General features: G+C 40.5%; 1 protein-coding gene across 1 annotated transcript in view; it reads right to left on the bottom strand.

Annotated features, from left to right (window-relative positions):
* Positions 1–20,993, bottom strand: part of FBXW4 (F-box and WD repeat domain containing 4) — a 102,727-nt gene that overhangs the window by 79,124 nt on the left and 2,610 nt on the right. The window contains exons 2-3 of the mRNA XM_007939932.2: positions 2,938–3,033; positions 125–310 (exon numbers count right to left, since the gene is read on the bottom strand). Coding sequence (XP_007938123.2) covers positions 125–310; positions 2,938–3,033 — 282 coding nt within the window. The remainder of the gene's footprint in view (positions 1–124; positions 311–2,937; positions 3,034–20,993) is intronic.

Genomic DNA, 20,993 nt, shown 5'->3' with positions numbered 1-20,993 from the left:
CACTACCTCTTCTTCTGGCCTCCCTCTTCATCCCTTTGGAGTTGAAACAGAAAGGTCAGAGACAGGCAGAAGGTCTCTGAAGAACACTAAGGAAGAGGGTGGCAGGAGGGAATACAGCACTTACCCTCCAGCACTGATAATATGTGAATTGGCCAGGACGAAATGGCAAACGTCCTCATCATGCCCAGCAAAGACTCCCAGGGGCCGGCGGTTCAAGCTGGCACCATCTGGGCGGAACTGGTAGGCCAGGATGAAATTGGCCTGGGATATGTACAGAGAATCACCCTCTAGCTGCATCCAGGGCATCTGACTGTGGAAATAAAGAACCAAAGAGAAGGCTCATGGAGACAGAGCATGAAAACCTGACTTGGATCTTTGGACAGGCTGACGCATCCCCAACCTAGCAAGGACAGCTTGCAAGGGTAAGAGTCTATATCTCAATCTGCTCCTTCAAAAATACCTCGCCTGGGGTCATCCTCAGTAAAACAAAACAAAACCAATCTCACTGCCGTCGAGTCATATCAGACTCATAGCAACCCCACCTGGGGTTTCCAAGGCGGTATCACTATGGAGGTAGGTTGCCCAATCTTCCTTCCGAGGAGTGGCTGGTGGGTTTGAACCACCAGCCTTCTGGTTAGCAGTCAAATGCCTTAGGCACTACATCAGCAGAGCTCATATCTAGCTGATTAAGCTCTGTGATGACCCAATCTTCTTTGGGCTTTCTACAAGTGAAACATAATTAAAAGGCCATTGAGTTATCCCTTTTACTTGGAGAATGCTTAGCATTTGATTACTGGCGGCCTAGATTCTCCTAGGTAAGCAGAATTTGGAAAATTCAATGATTGAAGAGTGGGGAGGGTCAAAAAGAAACCTTTCAGCCAGGTGACGTCACTTTGTTTCATTCTGCATTCTCAGAAGTATAAGTAGTGAGTTTCAAGGTTCCAAGACTCCATACATGCCTCTTTGCCAACAGCTCAGTGAGGGTGTGATGGAAAAGAGAGAAGAGCCCTGGGGAAGCTCCATTCCCTTGTCCAACTAGAGCAGAGGGGCCCTTTATACCAAAGGAATAAAGCCATTTAGGCAAGGACGCTAATGTGCTGATTAGATACCTAGATCCTCACAGGGGATATCTACATTGAATTAGAGAGTAACTGTGGCAACGGAAAAACACAGCTCCAGTGCAGTCTGCTACAGTTCAGGGGGCTACAGAGAAATAGTCAGCTCTCACAGGCAGCTGATAAGAGAAATCCATAAACAGTTAAACATCCCCCCTACAATCTGGTACGACACAGAAAGATTAGAAGGTACAGGCCAGTTTCACAGCATGAAGAGAACCTTAAAAAGAAGGACTGGACCAGCCACTAAGCTCACCAGTGGAGACTAAGCCCCATTTCCAAGGGAAACATCCCAACAACCTGCCCTACTCTACATAGGGGTCCTGGAGCTACCAGGTTCCAAGCAAAGCACAGGGACAGCTGATTCACCCTCATTTACCATCTCCCACTGCCAAGCCTGTCTGAGCAAACTGGGCTGTTTCTTCCCCAGGCTCCTTAATACAAGCGTCATGGGAATGTGGGAAAGTTCTGCAAATTGACTTGACGGGCCATTAAATCCCGTTTGGACTTTGTAGTAACTGAGTTTCTGCTCATGAGGTTTTTACAAGTGTATGCATACATTACGTGGAACATGTGTAGAGTGTGTAGATGCCTGCATCTACTCATCCCTCACCCATACCCCCTTGCATATGAGTGTGTGGCACACTCAAGTGGGCAGCAAGCAGCAGGGGTTGGAATTCAGTATCCATGTATTTAGAGCCATCTGGTAAATAGCCATTTGCCTGGGACAAGAAACCAGGTTCATGCCAGGTGAGCAGCAGAGAATCCTGGGGCAGCCTGGTAATTATTTCTTGTGTTTATTTGCCAAACTGCTTGAAACTAACTCAAAAAGACAAGACATCAGGGACAAAACTTTAATAGAGAAATAAACTCTAATTTCTGGATATTAAAAAGCAAAAGTGGGAAGCAAGGGGTAAAGACTCTTATAACAAAAATCCACCTTTCTCTCCTGTAGTTCACAGCAATCAACATCAGTGAAACCAGTAGCAACTGGACACGAGCAGGAGAGAAAGGTTCATCACACAAAAGTCCTATCTGTACCATCAGCACATCACCCTGGAAAGGGCAGTCAGAATGTTCCCTATCCATTCCAACCAGCCCAGGAGTGGGGTTTTTGTTTGTTTGTTTTGGTAAGGAGTCAAATAAGAACTATAAAATAATTTAGCATTAATGAAGCATAACTTCATGGTGGTAGCAGTGCCCAAACCGTTATATAAATTTCCTGGCAATTTCTCTAAGCCTTGCCTCCTATAATATATATAGCCAAACCTTTAGATCTGATGTTGCCTTTTAATAAACTAGGGAAGAAGGCTAAAGGAAGCTAAGAGTGAAGATATAACTCTCTAGAGTGGAAAATTAAAGAAAAATAATAGTAAAATAAGATGGGCTGAAATATTAGCTTCATTTATTTCCTTTGAAGAGATAATAGTGGTTACCTCTGAGTGCCAGGATTATTATAATATTAATATAATTACTGATTACATTAACATTGTGGTAATATAATTAATATGATATTAATTGATATAATATTGGTTATATTAATATAATTAGTATATTATAGATATTATATAGTTATTCTCTTTAGACTTTTTTCAAATTTCTATAATACTTCTTATCTCATAATCAGGAAAAACATTTAATTTTTTAAAATAAAGAACATTTCTTACAACGCTTTCTATTAAATGCGATGAAAAGCTGCCCTTCTGAGGCTTCCCTTTGTGGCATGTAAAACGTCCCCGCGGCCGCCCCACGCTCAGGGCTTCCTGTGCCCCGCGAGCTCTTCTGTCCCAGGCAGCTTCCAAAGAGTCAGGAGACTACTTGCCTGCATCTCCACTTCAGCATGATCCCTTCTCGGCACCGTCCCAACCTCCAGTTCTGAGACACCTTCACCCGTTCCTTCACTGGGACACTGGCCATCCTGTGTCCAGACACAACAGATAATCCAATCATTTACTGCCAATCAGAGAATATTCCGTAGGTTTACTGAGTTAGGACTCAGAAACATCAAGAACACATCTGGATAAAAGTGAAGGGTTTAGGGGATCAGGAAGGGGTTTCAGAGAGTAACTCTTCCCTCTCTACATTTTGAGAATCAAGAAAACTGAGGAGGATGGCCTCGCCTTTAAACTATTAAAGTGTCCGCACGGCACCTGGGGGTTGTGGTGGTTCAGGGGGGGAATCCCACCCTCCTCAGGCGGGACACCCGAGTGACACTGCCACTCTGGGCTCCTCGCGCGGCTCTTACCCATCTGTCGGTGGAGGTGTGCCTGCCGCTCTGCTGCTGGACAGGTCGCAGCAGACTTTTTAGACTGAGACACATTAGGAAGAAAGGCCTGGTGATCTACTCCTGAAAATCAACCAGTGAAAGCTCTATGGCTCATGATGGCCCGATCCCCAACTAACCACGGGGACGGCACAGGACAGCAGCATTCTGTTCTGCTGCGTGTGGGGTCGCCGTGAGTCAGGCTGACTTGATGGCAGTTACAAACAATTAAAAAGCAGCAAGCAAGTTCTCCTTTCAAGATTCTAAAGGACACCAAAAGGACAGTTTCGGCGGCAGAAAGAGAAGATACCTAATGCATTCCTACATAAATAATTATTCTGCTTCCTGGACTCATTTCATATACTTGTATAGAATTAGTTCTGATTTATAAATTAATAAATGAACAGGGTAAAACAATGGAAACTACGAAAGGTTAACAACATAAAAGTCAATCTCTCGCACCCCTGGCCAAGACACTCCCTTCTCAGAAGCAATTACAGATACACTGTAAGTGCACATATCTTGGTTTCAGCCTTTTGGTTAGCAGTCAAATGCCTTAGGCATCGTACCACCAGAGCTCCTTATTTATACACTGATCCCATTTTTAATTAAAATTAAAAGTGATATACTATTCCACTCATTGCTTTCTTAACTTAGTAATATATCTTGAGGATCATTTCATATCAATGTATTTAGATCCATTTCATTTTCTTTAACAGCAATATAGAATTCCACTGTGTGACTTTATCATAATTGATTTCATCAATCACCTACTTATCAACCTTCAAAAGGTTTCTAGACTCTGTTATAAACAAAACTGCAGTAAATACCTTTGTATCTCTACTTACATATAAAAATATATCAGGACAAAAAATATTTTAAATATTGAATGGATCAAAGGAAATTGCATATTTTTTTTTCGGTAGATAATGCCAAACCGTCATCCAAAGAGGTTACACCAACTTACACTTCTAATATTTCATGAGGATGTGTTATTTCTGAGTATCTTTTTTTTTTCTTTTCTTAAATAAACTTTATTTTGGAATAATTGCAGATTTCCAAAAAAGTTGCAAAGAATGTACAGTTTCCCATGTATGCTTCACCCAGCTTCCTCTAATTTTAACATCTTCCAGAACCATCACACATTTGTCAAAAAGAAGAAATTAACACTAATAAATCACTATTAAGTAAACTCCAGATTTTATTCGAAGTTCACCAATTTTTCCACCTATGTCCTTCTTCTGCTCACGCATTCAATCCAGGACATCATCCTGCATTCAGTCATCATGTGTCCTTGGCCACCTGTTCTGTAAGAGTTTCTCAGTCTTTCCTTCTTTTTCATAACCTCAACACTTTCTTTTTATCATTGCCATTCTACAAGGTGAAAAATGATTCCTTCTTATTGTTTTGGCATGTATTTTTAAAATTATGATTAAGACTGAATATCTGTATGTGCTTCCAAAGACTTCTCCAAAAGAGTCAAAAGAGAACCTACAGATTGGGAAAAAATATTTGGTAATAACATATCTGACAAGGGACTTATCTCTAGAATTTATAGAACACTCCAACACCTCAATAACAAAAAGACAAACAATCCAATTAAAAAATGGGCAGAAGACATGAACAGACCCTTCACCAAGGAGGATATTCAAGCGGCCAACAAACATATGAAGAAATGCTCACGATCATTAGCTATTAGAGAGATGCAAATCAAAACAACAATGAGATACCATCTTGCTCCAGCACTAGTAGCAAAGTTCAACAAGACAGAAAATAACAAATGCTGGCGAGGTTGTGGAGAGATTGGGACTCTCATACACTGCTGGTGGGACTGTAAAATGGTACAACCATTGTGGAAAGCAGTATGGCGATTCCTTCAAAAGTTGGAGATACAAATACCATTTGACCCAGCCATCCCATTACTAGGTATATACCCTAAAGAAGTGAGAGCCATAACAAGAACAGATATATGCACGCCGATGTTCATCGCAGCACTATTTACAATAGCCAAAACTTGGAAACAACCTAGATGTCCAACAACTGAGGAATGGATAACCAAACTTTGGTACATTCACACAATGGAATACTATGCAACGCTAAAGAATAATGTAGAATCTGCAGAACACCGCATAACGTGGATGAACTTGGAGGACATTATGCTGAGCGAAATAAGTCAGTCACAAAAGGACAAATATTGTATTAGTCCGTTATTGTAAAAGTTAAGGAAATGTTTATATATTGGAGGACATTTTCTTTGTTGGTTACCAGGGGTGGGAGGGAAGGGGAGGGAATGCTGTTAGATAGATAGAGATAAATATTGATTTGGGTGAAGAGAAGGGCAATGTACCAAATGTGAGTGACTAATATGGCAGCATTGAGGATGAGAAAGACAGAGAGAGTTACATGGGCAGTACAAACAACAAATATGAACCCCTTTGTAAATACAATACTGAGTTGTTAATGAAAGCAAATATGGGTATAGGGACGGATAGATGGGTGAACAAGCTAAACAATTATGTATGTCTAAATGGAGAGTGTATCCAAGATCATATACAGGGTTGGCAGACAATGGGCCTCTCGAAGAGTATGAAGGGATGGACACTGGGAGGAGGTAACTATGGGGAGGAAGTGGGAGGGGAGCTGCTGCATTGTAAATTTTGGTCAATGACATGAGACAAAGTATATGTGAACTGCTGTATGAAAAGTGAATTTACTCTGTAAATCTTCACCCAAATCCTAATAAAAAAAAAAAAAAAAAAAAGACTGAATATCTGGTCATGTGTTTAAAATCAATCATCACCTCATATGCATGCAAAAGCTAGACAACAAATAAGGAAAACCAAAGAAGAACTGATGCATTTGAATTATGATGTAGATGAAGAACATTAAAGATACTATGGACTACCAGAAGAATCAACAAGTCTGTCTTGGATAAAGCACAGTCAAAATGTTCCTTAGAAGTAAGGATGGTAAGATTTCATCTCATGTCTTTGGACATGTAATCAGGAGGGACCAGTTTCTGGAGAAGGACATCATGCTTGGTCATCTAGAAGTCAGAGGAGAAGAGGAAGACCCTCAGTGGGATGGCCTGACACGCTGGCTGCAACACTGGGCTCACACATGTCAACAATTGTGCTGGTACAGGACCAAGCAGTGTTTCATTCTGTTGTACACAGGATTGCTACGAGTTGGAACCGATTTGAAAGCACCTCACAACAGTATTTCTTCTATGAAATACCTGTTCACATCCTTTGTCCATCTTCCCATTAAGTTTTTGGTCTTTTTTTTTAATGAGTTTATAAATATTTAAACATTCTAGGCTGTACATTGTTTTCCAATTTATCATTTTATTTTTCACTTAATTTATAGCAATTTAGACATGAAAACATTTTTAATTTATTTTTATTTTCACAGTGTTCTCTCCCCTCCCTTCACTAGACATTTTAAATTTTTATATATCATGATTTTAATCTTCTGAAACATTTCAAAGAGTATGAATGTTCAGAAAAGGTTTTTCTGCTATAATTTTCTGGCTAGATGAAGGTTTACCAGAAATATTTTTATTTCAAAGCTTACTACTGAAAATCTTGTCAACAGAGTAGAGTTTAGATCACCCAGGTGAATCCCAAAATCCAAACTAAACCTCCTACCATCGAGTCAATTCCAACCCATAACGACCTATACAACAGAGTAGAAACTGCCCCATAGGGTTTCCAAGGCTGTAAATATTCATGGAAACAGACTGCTTCACCTTTCTCCCACGGAGTGGCTGGTGGGTTTAAATCACTGGTCTTTTGGTTAACAGTCAAATGCCTTAACCAGTGCCTCTAGAGCCCCTTCCCAATTGAATACTCTTTAAAAATGACTTCGAGTCAAGGAAAGGTTTACATATGGAAGGAAATTTTCTTTGTTGGTTACCAGGGATGGGAGGGTAGGGTAGGAAACACTGTTAGATAGGTAGAGGTAAGTAGTAATTTGGGTGAAGAGAAGGGCAATGTACCAAATGTTAGTGCTCAACATAGTGGCATTGAGGAAGAGAAAGACATAGAGAGGTACATGGGAGGTAAAGACAACAAAGATGAACCCTTTTGCACATATAATACTGCATTGTCAGTGAAGGCAAACATGGGTATATAGGTGGATAGATGAATGAACAGGCTGAATTATTAGGTATGTCTATGTAGCAGGGAGTGTACCCAAGACCATATATAGGGTTGGCAGACAATGGTCCTATAAGTATATTTGTATGATCTGTAAGAATTCCCAAGTGTATATAGTAGAGCTGACAAGGGACAAGGTTGTAGTCACTTCTTGGTCACAGCCAGCTACCCAGAGGGACCGACTAGTTGAACCGGTGAGCCCAGGACCACAGACCAAGCTCAACTGGCATAACATACTACACAAAACATTGTTCCTCCTACTTTGGCAAGTAGCGACTGGGATCTTAAAAGCTTGCAAGCAGCCATCTAGATGCAACGGTGGATCTCTCCTCGTCCAGAGCAAAGAATGAAAAAAACCAAAGATTCATGGAAACAATTAGTCCTGATGACTGGTACATGATGTGATCCGCAGCCTATATGACTATGAGACCAGAAGAACTAGATGGTGCTCGGCTACCACTGTCTACAACTCAGAGGGGGATCTATGTAGGAGACCCTAGATAGAGAGGGCGAACAATGTGGAACAAAACTCAAAATCAGGTTTGCTGTCTGATAGAGCTTGGTGGAACCACTGAGACTATGGCCCCTAGCTGCCCTTCAGGTCTGGAATTGAACCCACTCCTGTGGCTGCCAGCCAAACAAAAGACAGGCATATGAGTTGAACATTTACCTGAGGTAGATACACTCCTTTCAGAGAACAATCATGGCAGAAAGAAAGGCTGCTTACGCACAGGGAGACAGCTCAGGGGGCAGGAGTGCATGGAGGGATGGACACAGGGAAGAGGTAACTATCAGGAAGAAGTGGGAGGGGAGCTGTTGCATCGGGGTATTGTAGTCAATGTCATGAGACAAAGTGTATATGAACTGCTGTATGGAAAGTGAATTTGCTCTGTAAATTTTCATCCAAATCACAAAAAATAATAATCAAAAAATTTAATTAAAAAAATGACTTTGAATGTTATAATCTCTCTGCATCATGATTTCAAACATAATTCATTTAGCAAACATTTAAGATGATGCTTAGTATGTGCCAGGCATTGTTATCATTTATTCAGTGTGTCATGGACAGTAATTATCAGTAAATGTCTGTTGATAGAGCAATTATACTCTAGTTCTATTTGACAAGAAGACATCTGAAATAAGCAACAAGGAAACTGGTACTTCAATTTTAAAAAAGCCAGAGATGATCTAAATTGATATGAATTTAACATGTAGCAGAGTAAAATTTAAAGACGCAAAGAAATCACTACTGACTTAGAGCTGCTGCGTTTGTGCAGCACGCTCCCAAGTTTATTAGAGGGAAAGGAGATAAGGGAGAAAACACGCATGCCTGGAAGGAACACTGCAAGGACATACTCTAAAATCATAATCATTAACTGGGGACGGCCATCTATGTGTTTTTTTTTTTCTTTGTGCTTTTACGTATTTTCCAGTTTTTCTACAATGAATATTTTGGTAAAGAGAAACATACTCATTAAACTAATAATAATAAACACTGTTGATAAAACTTCATATCAGCTGAGCAAAAAACTGATTTATATTACTATTTCATTCCATAATACAACAAATTCCAAAAAGATGAAAGCGTGAATTAAAAAAAAAAATTTTAAATAAAAGAAAATGAAATAGTATATATATCCCAATGAAGTGGGGAGTTCATTTCATGATTATAGAAACAACAGAAATGTATCAATTAGAAAGTAGTCAAGTTTGATTATATTACATTTTAAATGCTGTATGGAGGAGGAAATAAAGATTCAAGTGCAAGTAACAGAATAGGAGGAAATTAACAATTACTATTACAGATACAAATTTTATCTCTAAAACTTTGGAGGGGACTGATAAGGATCTGTCAGGATCCATCCACACTCTTGTCTTCAACACCCTCTCACCCGTATCCCACACAGTATATAAAGTCATATTCTGGTCTCATTGTCTCAATAAAACTGGGGGAAGCACCCTGCAACAACTGTAGTTTCACAGACATGCAGATTAAAGCAATTATTAAAGGACTGCCTCACATATATTAAGCGGAAAAATCTGACGCTAACCTTGGTTTGACAGAAGGGCCTGAGTTTGGTTATATATTGCTAGTAACATGCTCAACTAGCATAGCCTTTCAGAAAGGAAACCTGTCTCCTAAGACAAAAGTCTGAAATGATAGCTTCTGATCTGGCATTCCCACTTTGGGCACTATATCACACAGAAATAATGCAAAAGGGGGAAAAACTGTATTTTTTACAAAGATATTTATAGTTGTAGCTATATATTAGACTTAAAATCTGGAAACAGTCCAAATGTCTGTCTGCAGGGGAGAACAGCTTATTAATGCAATGGAATACACTGCTAGCAGATATGACAAATGTGAGGACTGCAAAACATTTGGGAAAAGACTACAGCAAGTAATGGTAAATTTAAAACCAAGTCAAACTTATACAGGTAGAGATGAGGAGCCACCCTATAAGATTATGTCTCCTTAAGTAATAGGTCAGAAGATATAAATAAATGGGGCTTTAAGAAGTGAGCAATCAAAAAAACAAAAAAAAAATATGTCATATCATTGTTGATGTATCTATTTACCTTACTAATAATTATGAAACCCGGGTACCTAACCTCTCGAATGGCCAATTTCTTTGCTTATGATATAAGCAAAGTTAATTACTTTTATGTAAATTTATATCATAGTTAATAGTCATTAATAGTGCCATCACTAAAGTTAATCTAATAATCATTTACCTTTGCTCTAATTTAGTTATCACTATCAGAAATTGTTCATTAAGATCATCTTTCAGGCTAAACGATTAGGATTCGGGTGCACACGTGCTCAGGCTAACCTACATCAATACATTACTGGTTCTTCCACTCGGTGCGTTTGGTCCTGGGCTGCACGGTTCCAGGGCGCTGCCTGCACTGCCAGAGGAACACAGCACTGAGCACAGAAAAAGGTGAGTTCACAGAATGGACTAAAAGAACTAAGATCTTAAAAAGACGAGATTCCTCCATCAAATTTTACCCACAAATCCTTCTCCAGGAAAAGAGAAGTCACACACAGTTCCACCTCTTCTCTTGAGTTAGGTCTACAGTAATAGGTGGAGGTGAAACTGAACATTGACTGTTTTGGACCATAGCAGGAGGAAAACCAGGGTAGACGAATCAACGTATTTCTTGAATTGGGATAGGTGACATTTCAATGAGGGTCAAAGCACTCCCCTGAGGGCTCGATTACAGCAGCAAGGAACTTTCAAAGCTGAACTTCAGAAACTGCTATCAAGCAGCAGGTGCAGGTGTTCTCTCCTAAATGCACATCCTACTCAAAATACTTTGCTGTGATCTTTTGGATCAAACTCAGACTCTTTTTTAACCACTTCATTTAGCTCTGACTTGAGAAATAGTATCACTTTGTCACAAACAACTCAGCTTTGTCATCCTTTTTGTCCAATCATCTTTGATGGTTATATTCCCCTAGCTGGTGGACAAATCCTATCTATATTTTTATTGGCTTCAGTACCTGAAAAATCAGGAGGAATAAAAAAATCTTTTTCAGAAAACAGGTAATCTTCCTTCCCTATGGGGACCTGTCACCGTCCAGTTAAAGGGAGTCAGTGGAACAAGGCAGCAGAAGAAAAGAGCCTGAGAAGACAAGAGCACCTGCCCCTTGGAATTTGATGAGGACCCTTGCTCCCATCCTTGAGATGCCCTCTGGCCAGCTATTTCTCCAACAGTAACTGGTGTAAAATGAGGGGGCTCCCCCCAAAAATGATTAGTGCCCTGTAAATAAACTTCTTGCATGGCTGTTAATGCATGGGGGAATCTCTAACCTGGCCTGTGGGCCTGGCCGGACTTCCATTTTCCCAGCTCTCCTTCTCTTGCCTCAGGCTCATTTTCCACTTGGGCCCCCTCCCTCTCAGATTTCCGGCACTTAGTCACCATTATAGTTTGACTGCATTCCTGGGCTCATGACCTATTTTAAACAAAAAACAACACAACATACATCCACAGTAAGCTATCTGGCCCCTTAAAATCTTGGCTACAAGTGAGTCCAGAGGGGCAGAAATTAATCTAGGAGTTATCTCGAGTTCCCTTTCATTTCACCTCTCTGAGCTCCCAGTCCCTCACAGCAAAAGCAAATAAATAAACCTTCTCTGAAGAAAAATGGCTGGCAGTAGAAAGGGGGCCTGTGTAGGGGTCTTCGACCTACATAGTCTCTAAAATCAGGCAAGTCCAGGATCACAAATCAATGTCACTCCCTGTCCCATCTTGAATTTTGATTCTCCTGATGTCATGGATACTGCCTAATGGCATGACTGGCATGACTTCCATCAGCATAACTTCCTGCTGACTTGGGTACTGAGAAAAGGAAGGTATCTGTCCCCAAGTGTAGAGAAAGACCATCTCAAGGGGCATTGGCCAAGGAGGGGAGGCAAGGCGAAGCTATGCAAAATGATGCCTGGGGCCTTGGAATTTTAACTAAGCATCATCTTATGGATTTATTTAACCTTTCTGTTCTGCAGAAGACAGGTCCTCCCTCCTCCAATCCCTCCATTACCTGCACCCATGAACTCTTCTAAGGACACTAAGATTTTGGCTTTGTTGTTGTTGTTGTTGTTGTTATGTGCCGTCGAGTCGACCCCGACTCATAGCGACCCCTCCTTGGGTTTCCGAGGCAGTATCACTACGGAAGTAGGATTGCCCAACCTTCCTTCCGAGGAGTGGCTGGTGGGTTTGAACCGCCAGCCGTCTGGTTAGCAGGCAAGTGTCTTAGCCACTATGCTACCAGAGCTCCCCGATTTTGGCTTTAGTGTCAAGTATTCAAGCAGCTCAAGACACTTAAAAGTAACTTCTAAAGCTTCACTTATACTTGCATTAGACTGAATTCTCCAATAGCCCCAGCAGCAGAAAGGTTTATAATGAAGGTTCAAGAAAAATGGTGAAAAACCATTGCTTCTCCTGCCAGGGAACAGGGAACATTCCCAACACCCAGGGTGAAGTGAGGCTGTAGGGAACATACCAGCACGAGGACAGGACTGGGCACAAGGAGGGTAAGGAGCAGAACCGCACCTCCCCCAGACAACCTCCAAAGGTCAACCCACCCAACCTCACCTCCTACAGCTCCACACCACGCACTGGACTCTCTCTCTCGTACCTTCACACCTATACCCCTACCTTTACCTATAGTACCAGCACCAGACTACCTTTGTCCCTTACAAATAAATGCTTGCTTCCCTCTTCTGAGAACCAATCAAATTGACTCATTCTTTAAGGTCTGGCTAAAGCCTCTACTTCCCTGGTTCTCCAAGCATTTCTCTCCATCTCATCCAAACTGAATCTACCACAAACTTTAGGTTAGGTGTTATCTGCTATACATGTCTTGTTTGTCCTATTCCGTTAACAGGGTTCAGAGCCCTTTTATTATGTTCTACCTCCAATATGGTGAGTAGTGTCTGGGGTCTTAAAAGCTTACAAGCAGCCATCTACGATACAACTATTGGTCTTTATTTATCTGAAATAAAAGAGAAAGACAGAAACTGAAGAATCAGAAGGATAAAGAACTGGATTAGAGGGCTGGCTCCACAAGCCACTCCCTCCTCCACCATGAGACCAGAACTAGATGGTGCCTGGCTACCACTACTAACCATTCTATCAGGGACACAATCAATGAATACTGACACAGAGGGAGAAAAATGTGAAACAGAACTTCAAATTCTTAAGAATCCAGACTTACTGGACCTATTAAGGCTAGAGGAGTCCCCAGGACTATGTCCCTGAGTTGCAATTTAAACCTTGAATTGAAACTAGCACCTGAAGTTACCTTGAAATTTATTAAGTTTATAGCCCAAAGAGTAAAGATTGTCACCCTTGTGTATTGCACTTAAAACATACATGTGTGTGTATGTGTATATATATATGTATACATATCTCAATAGAAGACCAAAGAGTTAACAGCTATTTCAAAACAAAGATGAGAAGGCTGGGGAACAGGGAATTTACAATGAAACAACTAGAACAGAAATAGCAAGAATGTTGGCACAAAATGAAGAATGTAACCAACGTTACTGATCACTATATCAGAAACTATGGAACTGGAGTGGCTTTTGCTGTATTTTCAGGCATAAAAAAATTAAGTATTTAAAAAAAAAAAAGATATGACAGAACAAGGTCAGGGCAATAAACAGTTCTACTCAACAGCAAGACATCAGAGGGTGAACAAGTAAATAGTGCACGCAACCATGAGCAGGATTTTTCAGTTTTCTGAAACTTGCTTTTTTAACAAAGGACACTTAACTTTTTAATGCTTTAAAGTACTTCCAAAATTTCTAATATCATATAAAAGGTAAGAACCGTGGCCGTAGCAAAAGAAGTTATTTTGATAGACCCTGCTTAGGAACTGTTCAAACAAGAGTTCTTAAGTGTGTGGTTTTCCCTTTGGCAAGCTACCCTTTCAGCACCACCTGCAGATTTTCAGGAGGATGGACACACTACCCTCAAATTCTAGAGGTCCTTTCTAAAGACATATAATACACCACATCTTCAAGAATTCAACAGAGGACTCCAAATTCCTATGCTGCAGAGGATCAAGATGAAGAATCTGAACAAAGTATCTTAATATGGCACCCACACGTCAAAACTGTCCAAAGCAGTTTCAGATGTGGAGGCATAGCCCTGATTGTTCACATGAGCTTAGAATTTAGTCAGGAGGTGATCCCATTCCTTTCCTCCCGCTATCGGTCAGGGTCTGTATTTGCAGAGCCCTTGACCTGTGTGTATGTATTTTGTAAGATGTTAAGAGATATTAGGCAGGGAAAAGAGAAATTTATGGTGAAAACACTTTGGCCAGTGCTGGATGAAACAAAATTAAACAGGACTCCTCGGGGCCTTTAACTTGCCAGTGGGTACTGTGGACCCCAGGAGAAAGGAAAGATCCACAGCATTCCCCTCACTCATTTGATCACAGAACCAGTTTTTTAAGAATCCCACAATACAGTGATTGGAACGACTCATCTAGTATTTTCAAGAAAGATACCGCTATTTTTTTGTGAATAGGCTTTTCTCTAAGTGAGTCATGAATCAGGCATGCAGAGGTGGACCTTACTCGAATACCCTCAGAATGACTTTTCCCTGGGCACCCCATATGAACTGTAAGGAATAATTACATTGCTATGCTTTGCAGAGTTTATTATTATTATTATTATTATCTTTAATCTTACAACTATGTTCTATATTAAACACCAAAACAGATTATCAACCCAAGTGGCCAAGCTTCAAAAGCCCTGGTGCCCTCTCAGCCTAGATGAAGGACGGACCCTCCGCTACCTAGAAAATGTGTCTCTAGTTTCTAGGCCATTATGATAAAGTCAAACCGAAGCCAGGATAAGGAATGAATGAGAGGTACTCCTTTAGCACGTCACTCCTGGAGGAAGTCCCCCTCCCCCATTAAGCACACACACTACCCATCTCTGAATCTTGATCTACCTCTTCAATAAGGGCTTTCTAAAGGAAAACTCAGAGAAACATGGGAGGTCAAAGCTGGAGCTACAGGGAAGAAAGAAGATAAGGTCTCCAAGAGGACTATTCATTCTCCATTCTCCAAAAGAGAAAGAACCCATTATAGAGCCAGCTAAAAGTCTCAGTCCTTTCAGTGAAACGGCTTCCCAGGAAAAGTGCCTCGACATCTTTACTATAAAACAATTTAATTTCCCTGTCCCATCACCTGCCACCCTAGCCCCATCCCCCAAAAACCCCACAGATTGTGGATTTCCTCTCATTCTTGGCAGAGTTACCAGAAGAAATATAATACCCCCTTTGGACTATTCCCAACAGCTGCTGGAGTAAGAGGGGGGAACTGGGAGTATCCCTCCAAAGCTGCCTCTAAAAATGACCATTCCCCCTTTCAAACCACACAGCCAGTAAGCATAAGACTGCCTTTTTTCCACCTCCACCTCAAAAAGCAACGGTGACCCCTAATCCAAAATATTTGCCGTTAGCCCTCCATTCCCCTCAACTTGACTCAGCTAAAGCATCTGTGCAGTAATTCCCCATTCTATGTCTTTCCTAAAACATGTATTTCTTGAAATAACCCTCTACTACTTCACAGGACTAGTATTTTTTGTTTAATTCACAAATTTCCAAGTTGTTATCAAACTCCTATTCAATGTCATTGCCTTGTCTCTTCCTACTTCTCCCAATGCCACACTTCTCAGATACACACAGCCATGAAAAACAAAACTCTGTGAACAAATTCGGCAATGGCTACACTGCAACCTACCCCTTTGCCCCTACCCCAGCATCAGCACACACTAAATGCTCTTCAATTCTGTCTAGAAAGCCCCATCAACACACAACAGAGAGACATACAGTTAGCCTTCACCCTCTCAGCTGAGACCACCAACAAAGAAGTTCACGAATGTCAACTGGGGGCAAAGGCAATACCTCTCAGTGCTAAGGACAAAATGACAGAGCCTCCAGCATCATTCCCTCAAGGTGACAGTCCGGGTTGAGTGAAGAGCGTGAAAACCATACAAGAGCTGGGGAAGAAAATATAATGTAAGGAACGATTTGGAATTAAGAGCAGAAGGCAGAGGGATGAACTGGCTGACCCCAAATGTCTTTTCCATCTCTGACTCCTATGATTCTTTGACCTCCAATTTTGTGCTACGGACAAGGAATGGAAAGTCAACAGACATGGTGATGTTTTGAAAGAGCCTGGCAGTCTGCTCTTGTCATTTAGGGGCCTTTGCATGTATTTTTTAAGGTGTCTTCAAGCCCTGTCTTCATTTCACAGTTGTCACCTTTCTCAGCAATTTGAGCTCATGTCAAATACCAAAAAAGAAAGAAAAGAAGAAAGAATGTGCTGGCAATTAATTGTGGGCTAAAGAACGGCAGGCACAGGGGCCCATTGGGTGGCCTGGACTCCCAGGGAGGGCGATATGGACAGTCTGGATACAATGAACAAATGACTCAAAGATGAGACAAGACAGTCAAACTTCTAACAAAAGGTCAATTCTTTCTCCAGACAGTCTCATGCTTGGTTATAGGTGAAACTCTTGAGCAATCACACAATTCAGGATTCATAAACATAACCTGAATTCTCACAACCACCGTGCTTCGCTTCATTACAGGTGGTGTTCCATTGGAATCCTGTTCAACTCTGAGCAAGATTGCTGAATAGGAAGGACTCTCCTTAAGAGCAAACCAAATCTTTGGATCTTCAATCTCTTCTGATGGCCAACATGCCTAAGACAAATTCTGAAGCTTAGGCAGAAAATAATCTGTATTTCTACAGGTTAAAGTGGAGGGTATTGTGAGGTGTTTTTTTTTTTTTTTTTTTAAGGCAACTTTCATTAATTGATTAATTCAAATGTATTGGAGCCTGGTCTCATTAATTAAAAATTCAAAACCCCATTTTCTCCTCTTATTTTTATTACAGTTGATCTCATCTTAATTTTCAAAATGTATTGGAGCCTGGTCTCAAAAAGAGTCTACCTGAATTTCTCCCTGTTCTGTGGCTATGAGTTAGGAACAAACACTAATCCAGTGCCAGGGTCAACCCAGTGTGGACATTAACCTGTAACATAGTTGATTCTTTTCTATGTCAAACACTCAAAAAAATATTTTCTTTTAAATACCAGTATGCTTCCCCAAAAACCTCATCATTAGTTTGATTTCAACAACCCAAGCACAATCCCTTCACCTAAGAGTGAGGTTGCTGGAAACTGAAAGTATGGAGGGTTGAAATATTCTGAGCTTTCATTCCAACATGAAGTCATATAAAGGCAGCTTATCTTGCAGATTGTGAAGACTTTAGGCTTCTCCATGTTTCTGCCTTGAAAGTCAGGAAATCCATCCCCCACCATTCAAGTTTTGCAAGACTGTAAAGGATGCAATCAGTCTTCATATGCTTACAGTCTTGGAGGAAGAGATGTCTTCCATTCTTCTAGTTTGCATTTGGAGACTGACTGCACTGGATCGTTTCCTGCTTCCACAGGTGTATTGCTTTATTTATTTTGAGCTTGTAAACTAAACTCTACTGTTATTAACTCACAGAAATCATTAAAAATAAGATCATTCCAAATCGGCTGAAGACAATAAATACACCCACATACAAAAGCTTCCAATGAACTGGAGAACAAGTAAGTGATTCTCCTTAGTAGACAAGGCAGAAAGGTGAAGAAGAAAGCCTGAGCTACTTTAAGTTGCTAATTGTTTGCAGAAAAATCACTGTTTAGGCCTTAAATATAACCAGTCAGCAATGTCTTCTCCATTCAGTTAGGACAGGAAACTTTATGCTTTCTGGGCCAAAAAAAAATGCTCTTAGGCGCAATCATTTTAAAACAAACAAACACACTCTGCTTATCTGTGTCTATCTCACCACTCTGGACGTTAATCATCACTGAAATAGATACCCTAGTCCCCCAGCCTCAAAGAGTTTCAAGCCTACAGGACCTCGGCAGAGGAATGAATGTGCATGCCAGGGCAAACACCTCAGGAGCCTTACTCCCTAAACACCTATTGTTAATTCTAGGCAAATCTATCATAGGCTAATGGAAGAGAGAACCCAGGTACTGTCCAAAGGATAGCTGAAATTAAAATCACGTTTGAAAACATGCAAGCCTTAATCTGGGAGGAAGGGAGTCGAGGAAACTTTAATGTAAGATTATCAAGAGTATATTAAAAAAAAAAAAAAAAAGGTTTACATACACAGACCTATGTTTTTCTTTTCATTCTTTGCTCTTCTTCCTTTTCAGCATCAGGATTTGCAGACAGCACCTCTGCTCTTCCACCTGTCATCCTGTCTGTCTACTTCTTGTAGTCAGCCTACATTATAACTGATGGAGTTAAATGTCACTGTTTTGTTCTTGTGGACTTAACTAGAATAGTTCCCTTACTCTTTAGGGAAAACTTAAAAGATTTCTATATGAAACATTTCCTTCATTTTTATTATTATACTCAAGATATTTCTTCCCTCCTGGGTTTCATAAAACCTTCAAACAAAACTGATTTTAAAACCAAACGATAGACTCAAACTATCTTTGTGTTGACTTAAAAAAAAAAAAAAAAAAAAACTCACAATACCAGTGTCCACTGTTTTGGGCAAGAAGCCTAACGGGAAGCAAATTGTTTGTTTGTGGTTTTAAAGTGGCCAAAATGCCTGCAAGCACAAATATAAGACCATTAACAAATCACAAGGAACCAAAGCAGTTCATCTTACTCAATGAAGCTATGATCGGTTAGGAGCAGCCAAAATGAATGGGGACTGCCCTGGGCAGGAAGGTCAGCAAACCTTAGCAGTTGGTTTGAGAATCAAGAGGCTCTTCAACGGGGAGCATAGATCCTAAGCCCACAGGTTCTGCTGTCATGTTTCCAAAACCATTCAGGAGAGGTGGCAGAAGCTAGGCTGTGTGTGTGTATGTGTGTGTGTGTGTGTTCCCCCACGTCATCTTTCAGCAGCACCTCCAAGTCAAACCATCCCCATTTTTACTATACATAGACTACCTAGAGGAGAAGCCACATCATTCAAAAGTTCCCTTTTACAACAAATGATTGCCTACTATGTGCTGAATACTGCGGTAAGCTTTATGTTACTGAGCAATGTTATTCTCATCTTCATAGATGATACATCTCAGGTCCAGTGGCTACTGATAAAATGGAGTTTTGTGTTGTGCTTATAAAATATATCCTATTGTTCAAGTTCGTAATTAATTAGCCCAAAGCAGTTACCACAGCCCTGCTACTCTCCAAGCTTCCTTACTCTCACTGTCCATTGGGCCCAGGCTTAACTGAGGCCCTGAAGGGACTCCAGTGCATGCCCTCTCCCTCCAGGGATGACAGCCACCTCTCTCAGGGGCTTATCACGTCTCTGCAGCTGTCCAGAAACAGACCACACTGGTACGCACTCCCTCCACCTGCTGTAACACGCATAACTTCTCCCCTCAACCCAGAAAACACGAGCAGTGACCCTGCTCTTTATCAAGTGCTGTGGTAAAACAACTTCCCTAGAAGGCTAGAGACACTTCAGCCTAGGACACAGGAATAGAAGTCAAAACACACATGACTAATAAATAATAAAGTCATAATATCACTTGACAGTCTCAAAACATGCTATAAACTCATTTTCATTTTGTTAGTATTATAGAATACAGACTTGCTCCTACTATCTCTCTTTTAGGATATTTTGAAAAAGCAGAAAAAGAAAAAAAATCATTCATTCATCCCATCTCTACAAGGAGAGAAAGAAGCCAAGCTTTGGCTTGGCTTGCTTGGATTCCAATCATTTTAGCCAACTTCTCTTACACGTCAACTGATATGTTCTTTCAAAGAGTTTTTCTTGTAAAAAAGGAAGAGAGAAATATTATTTTTTGCAGGTGGCAAGACTGTATGTCCAAAAACTCCCAAGGAATCATTATTATGCAACAAAACCACACTAGAATGACTACAAAGAGTTAAGCAAAATGATCAGGCTTGATATTTACAAAAGACCTTTACATCATCAATACTCAGCTGGAAAACATACAGAAAAATAAACTGCATTCACAATAAAAACAAAGCACTTAAGGCATGTCAGAATACTAGGAATCAGTGTAACACAGGTATGTGGGAACTTTAGAGTGAAACCACAAAACTTTTGAACACAGAGGGTTTTTTTTGCTGAGGAATGGGAGTGGAGACATGACACACACACCAAAATCCAACAAAGATAATCTATCCCTAACAGATATTAAACTCTACCAAAAAGCAACATTATTTAAAATAGTGTGGAAATGGAAAATACATGAGCAGACAAAATAGAGAGTCAGATAACACACAATGACGTTGTTGGTGTTGTTAGGCGCCATCAAGTCAGTTCCAATTCATAGGGACCCCATGTGCAATAGAACAAAACATTGTCCAATCCTGGGCCATCCTATGTTTGAGCCCAGTTTCAGCCTGTGTCAACCCATCTCCTTGAGGGTCTTCCTGTTTGCCTCTGACCTTCTACTTCACCAAGCATGATGTCCCTCTCCAGTTATAGATAAGATATATGATATATATTTGTGTATATATGTATCTTACATATACATATATATCAAAGTAAGCTTTCCAAAACAAAGGGAGAATTTTTATTTAACAAAAGGAGTAGTGATAACTGGGTAGCCATTTAGAAAAATAAGTTAAATTCATCCCTTGCACCAAAACAAAAGTGCTATTGATGAAAGTGTTAAGTATTATAAAAACAAATTATAAGAAAGCCAGTGGGAAATTGAAGAGAAGATTTTTGAGGTCTACGGGAGAATTATACATTTCTTAGCTTTAAAAAGAAAAAAATTACAGGTTCTAATATATTAACGTAGGAGCTCTGGTAGCATAGTGCCTAAGGCACTGGACTGCTAACCAGAAGGCTGGCGGTTCAAACCCACCAGCCACTCCTCGGAAGGAAGGTTGGGCAATCCTACTTCCGTAGTGATAACTGCCTCGGAAACC

Source organism: Orycteropus afer, unplaced genomic scaffold (genome assembly GCF_000298275.1).
Source record: "Orycteropus afer afer isolate SDZICR_OR568_19922 unplaced genomic scaffold, OryAfe1.0 scaffold00064, whole genome shotgun sequence".
NCBI lineage: Eukaryota > Metazoa > Chordata > Mammalia > Tubulidentata > Orycteropodidae > Orycteropus > Orycteropus afer.
This window is presented reverse-complemented; position numbering and strand designations above follow the sequence as displayed.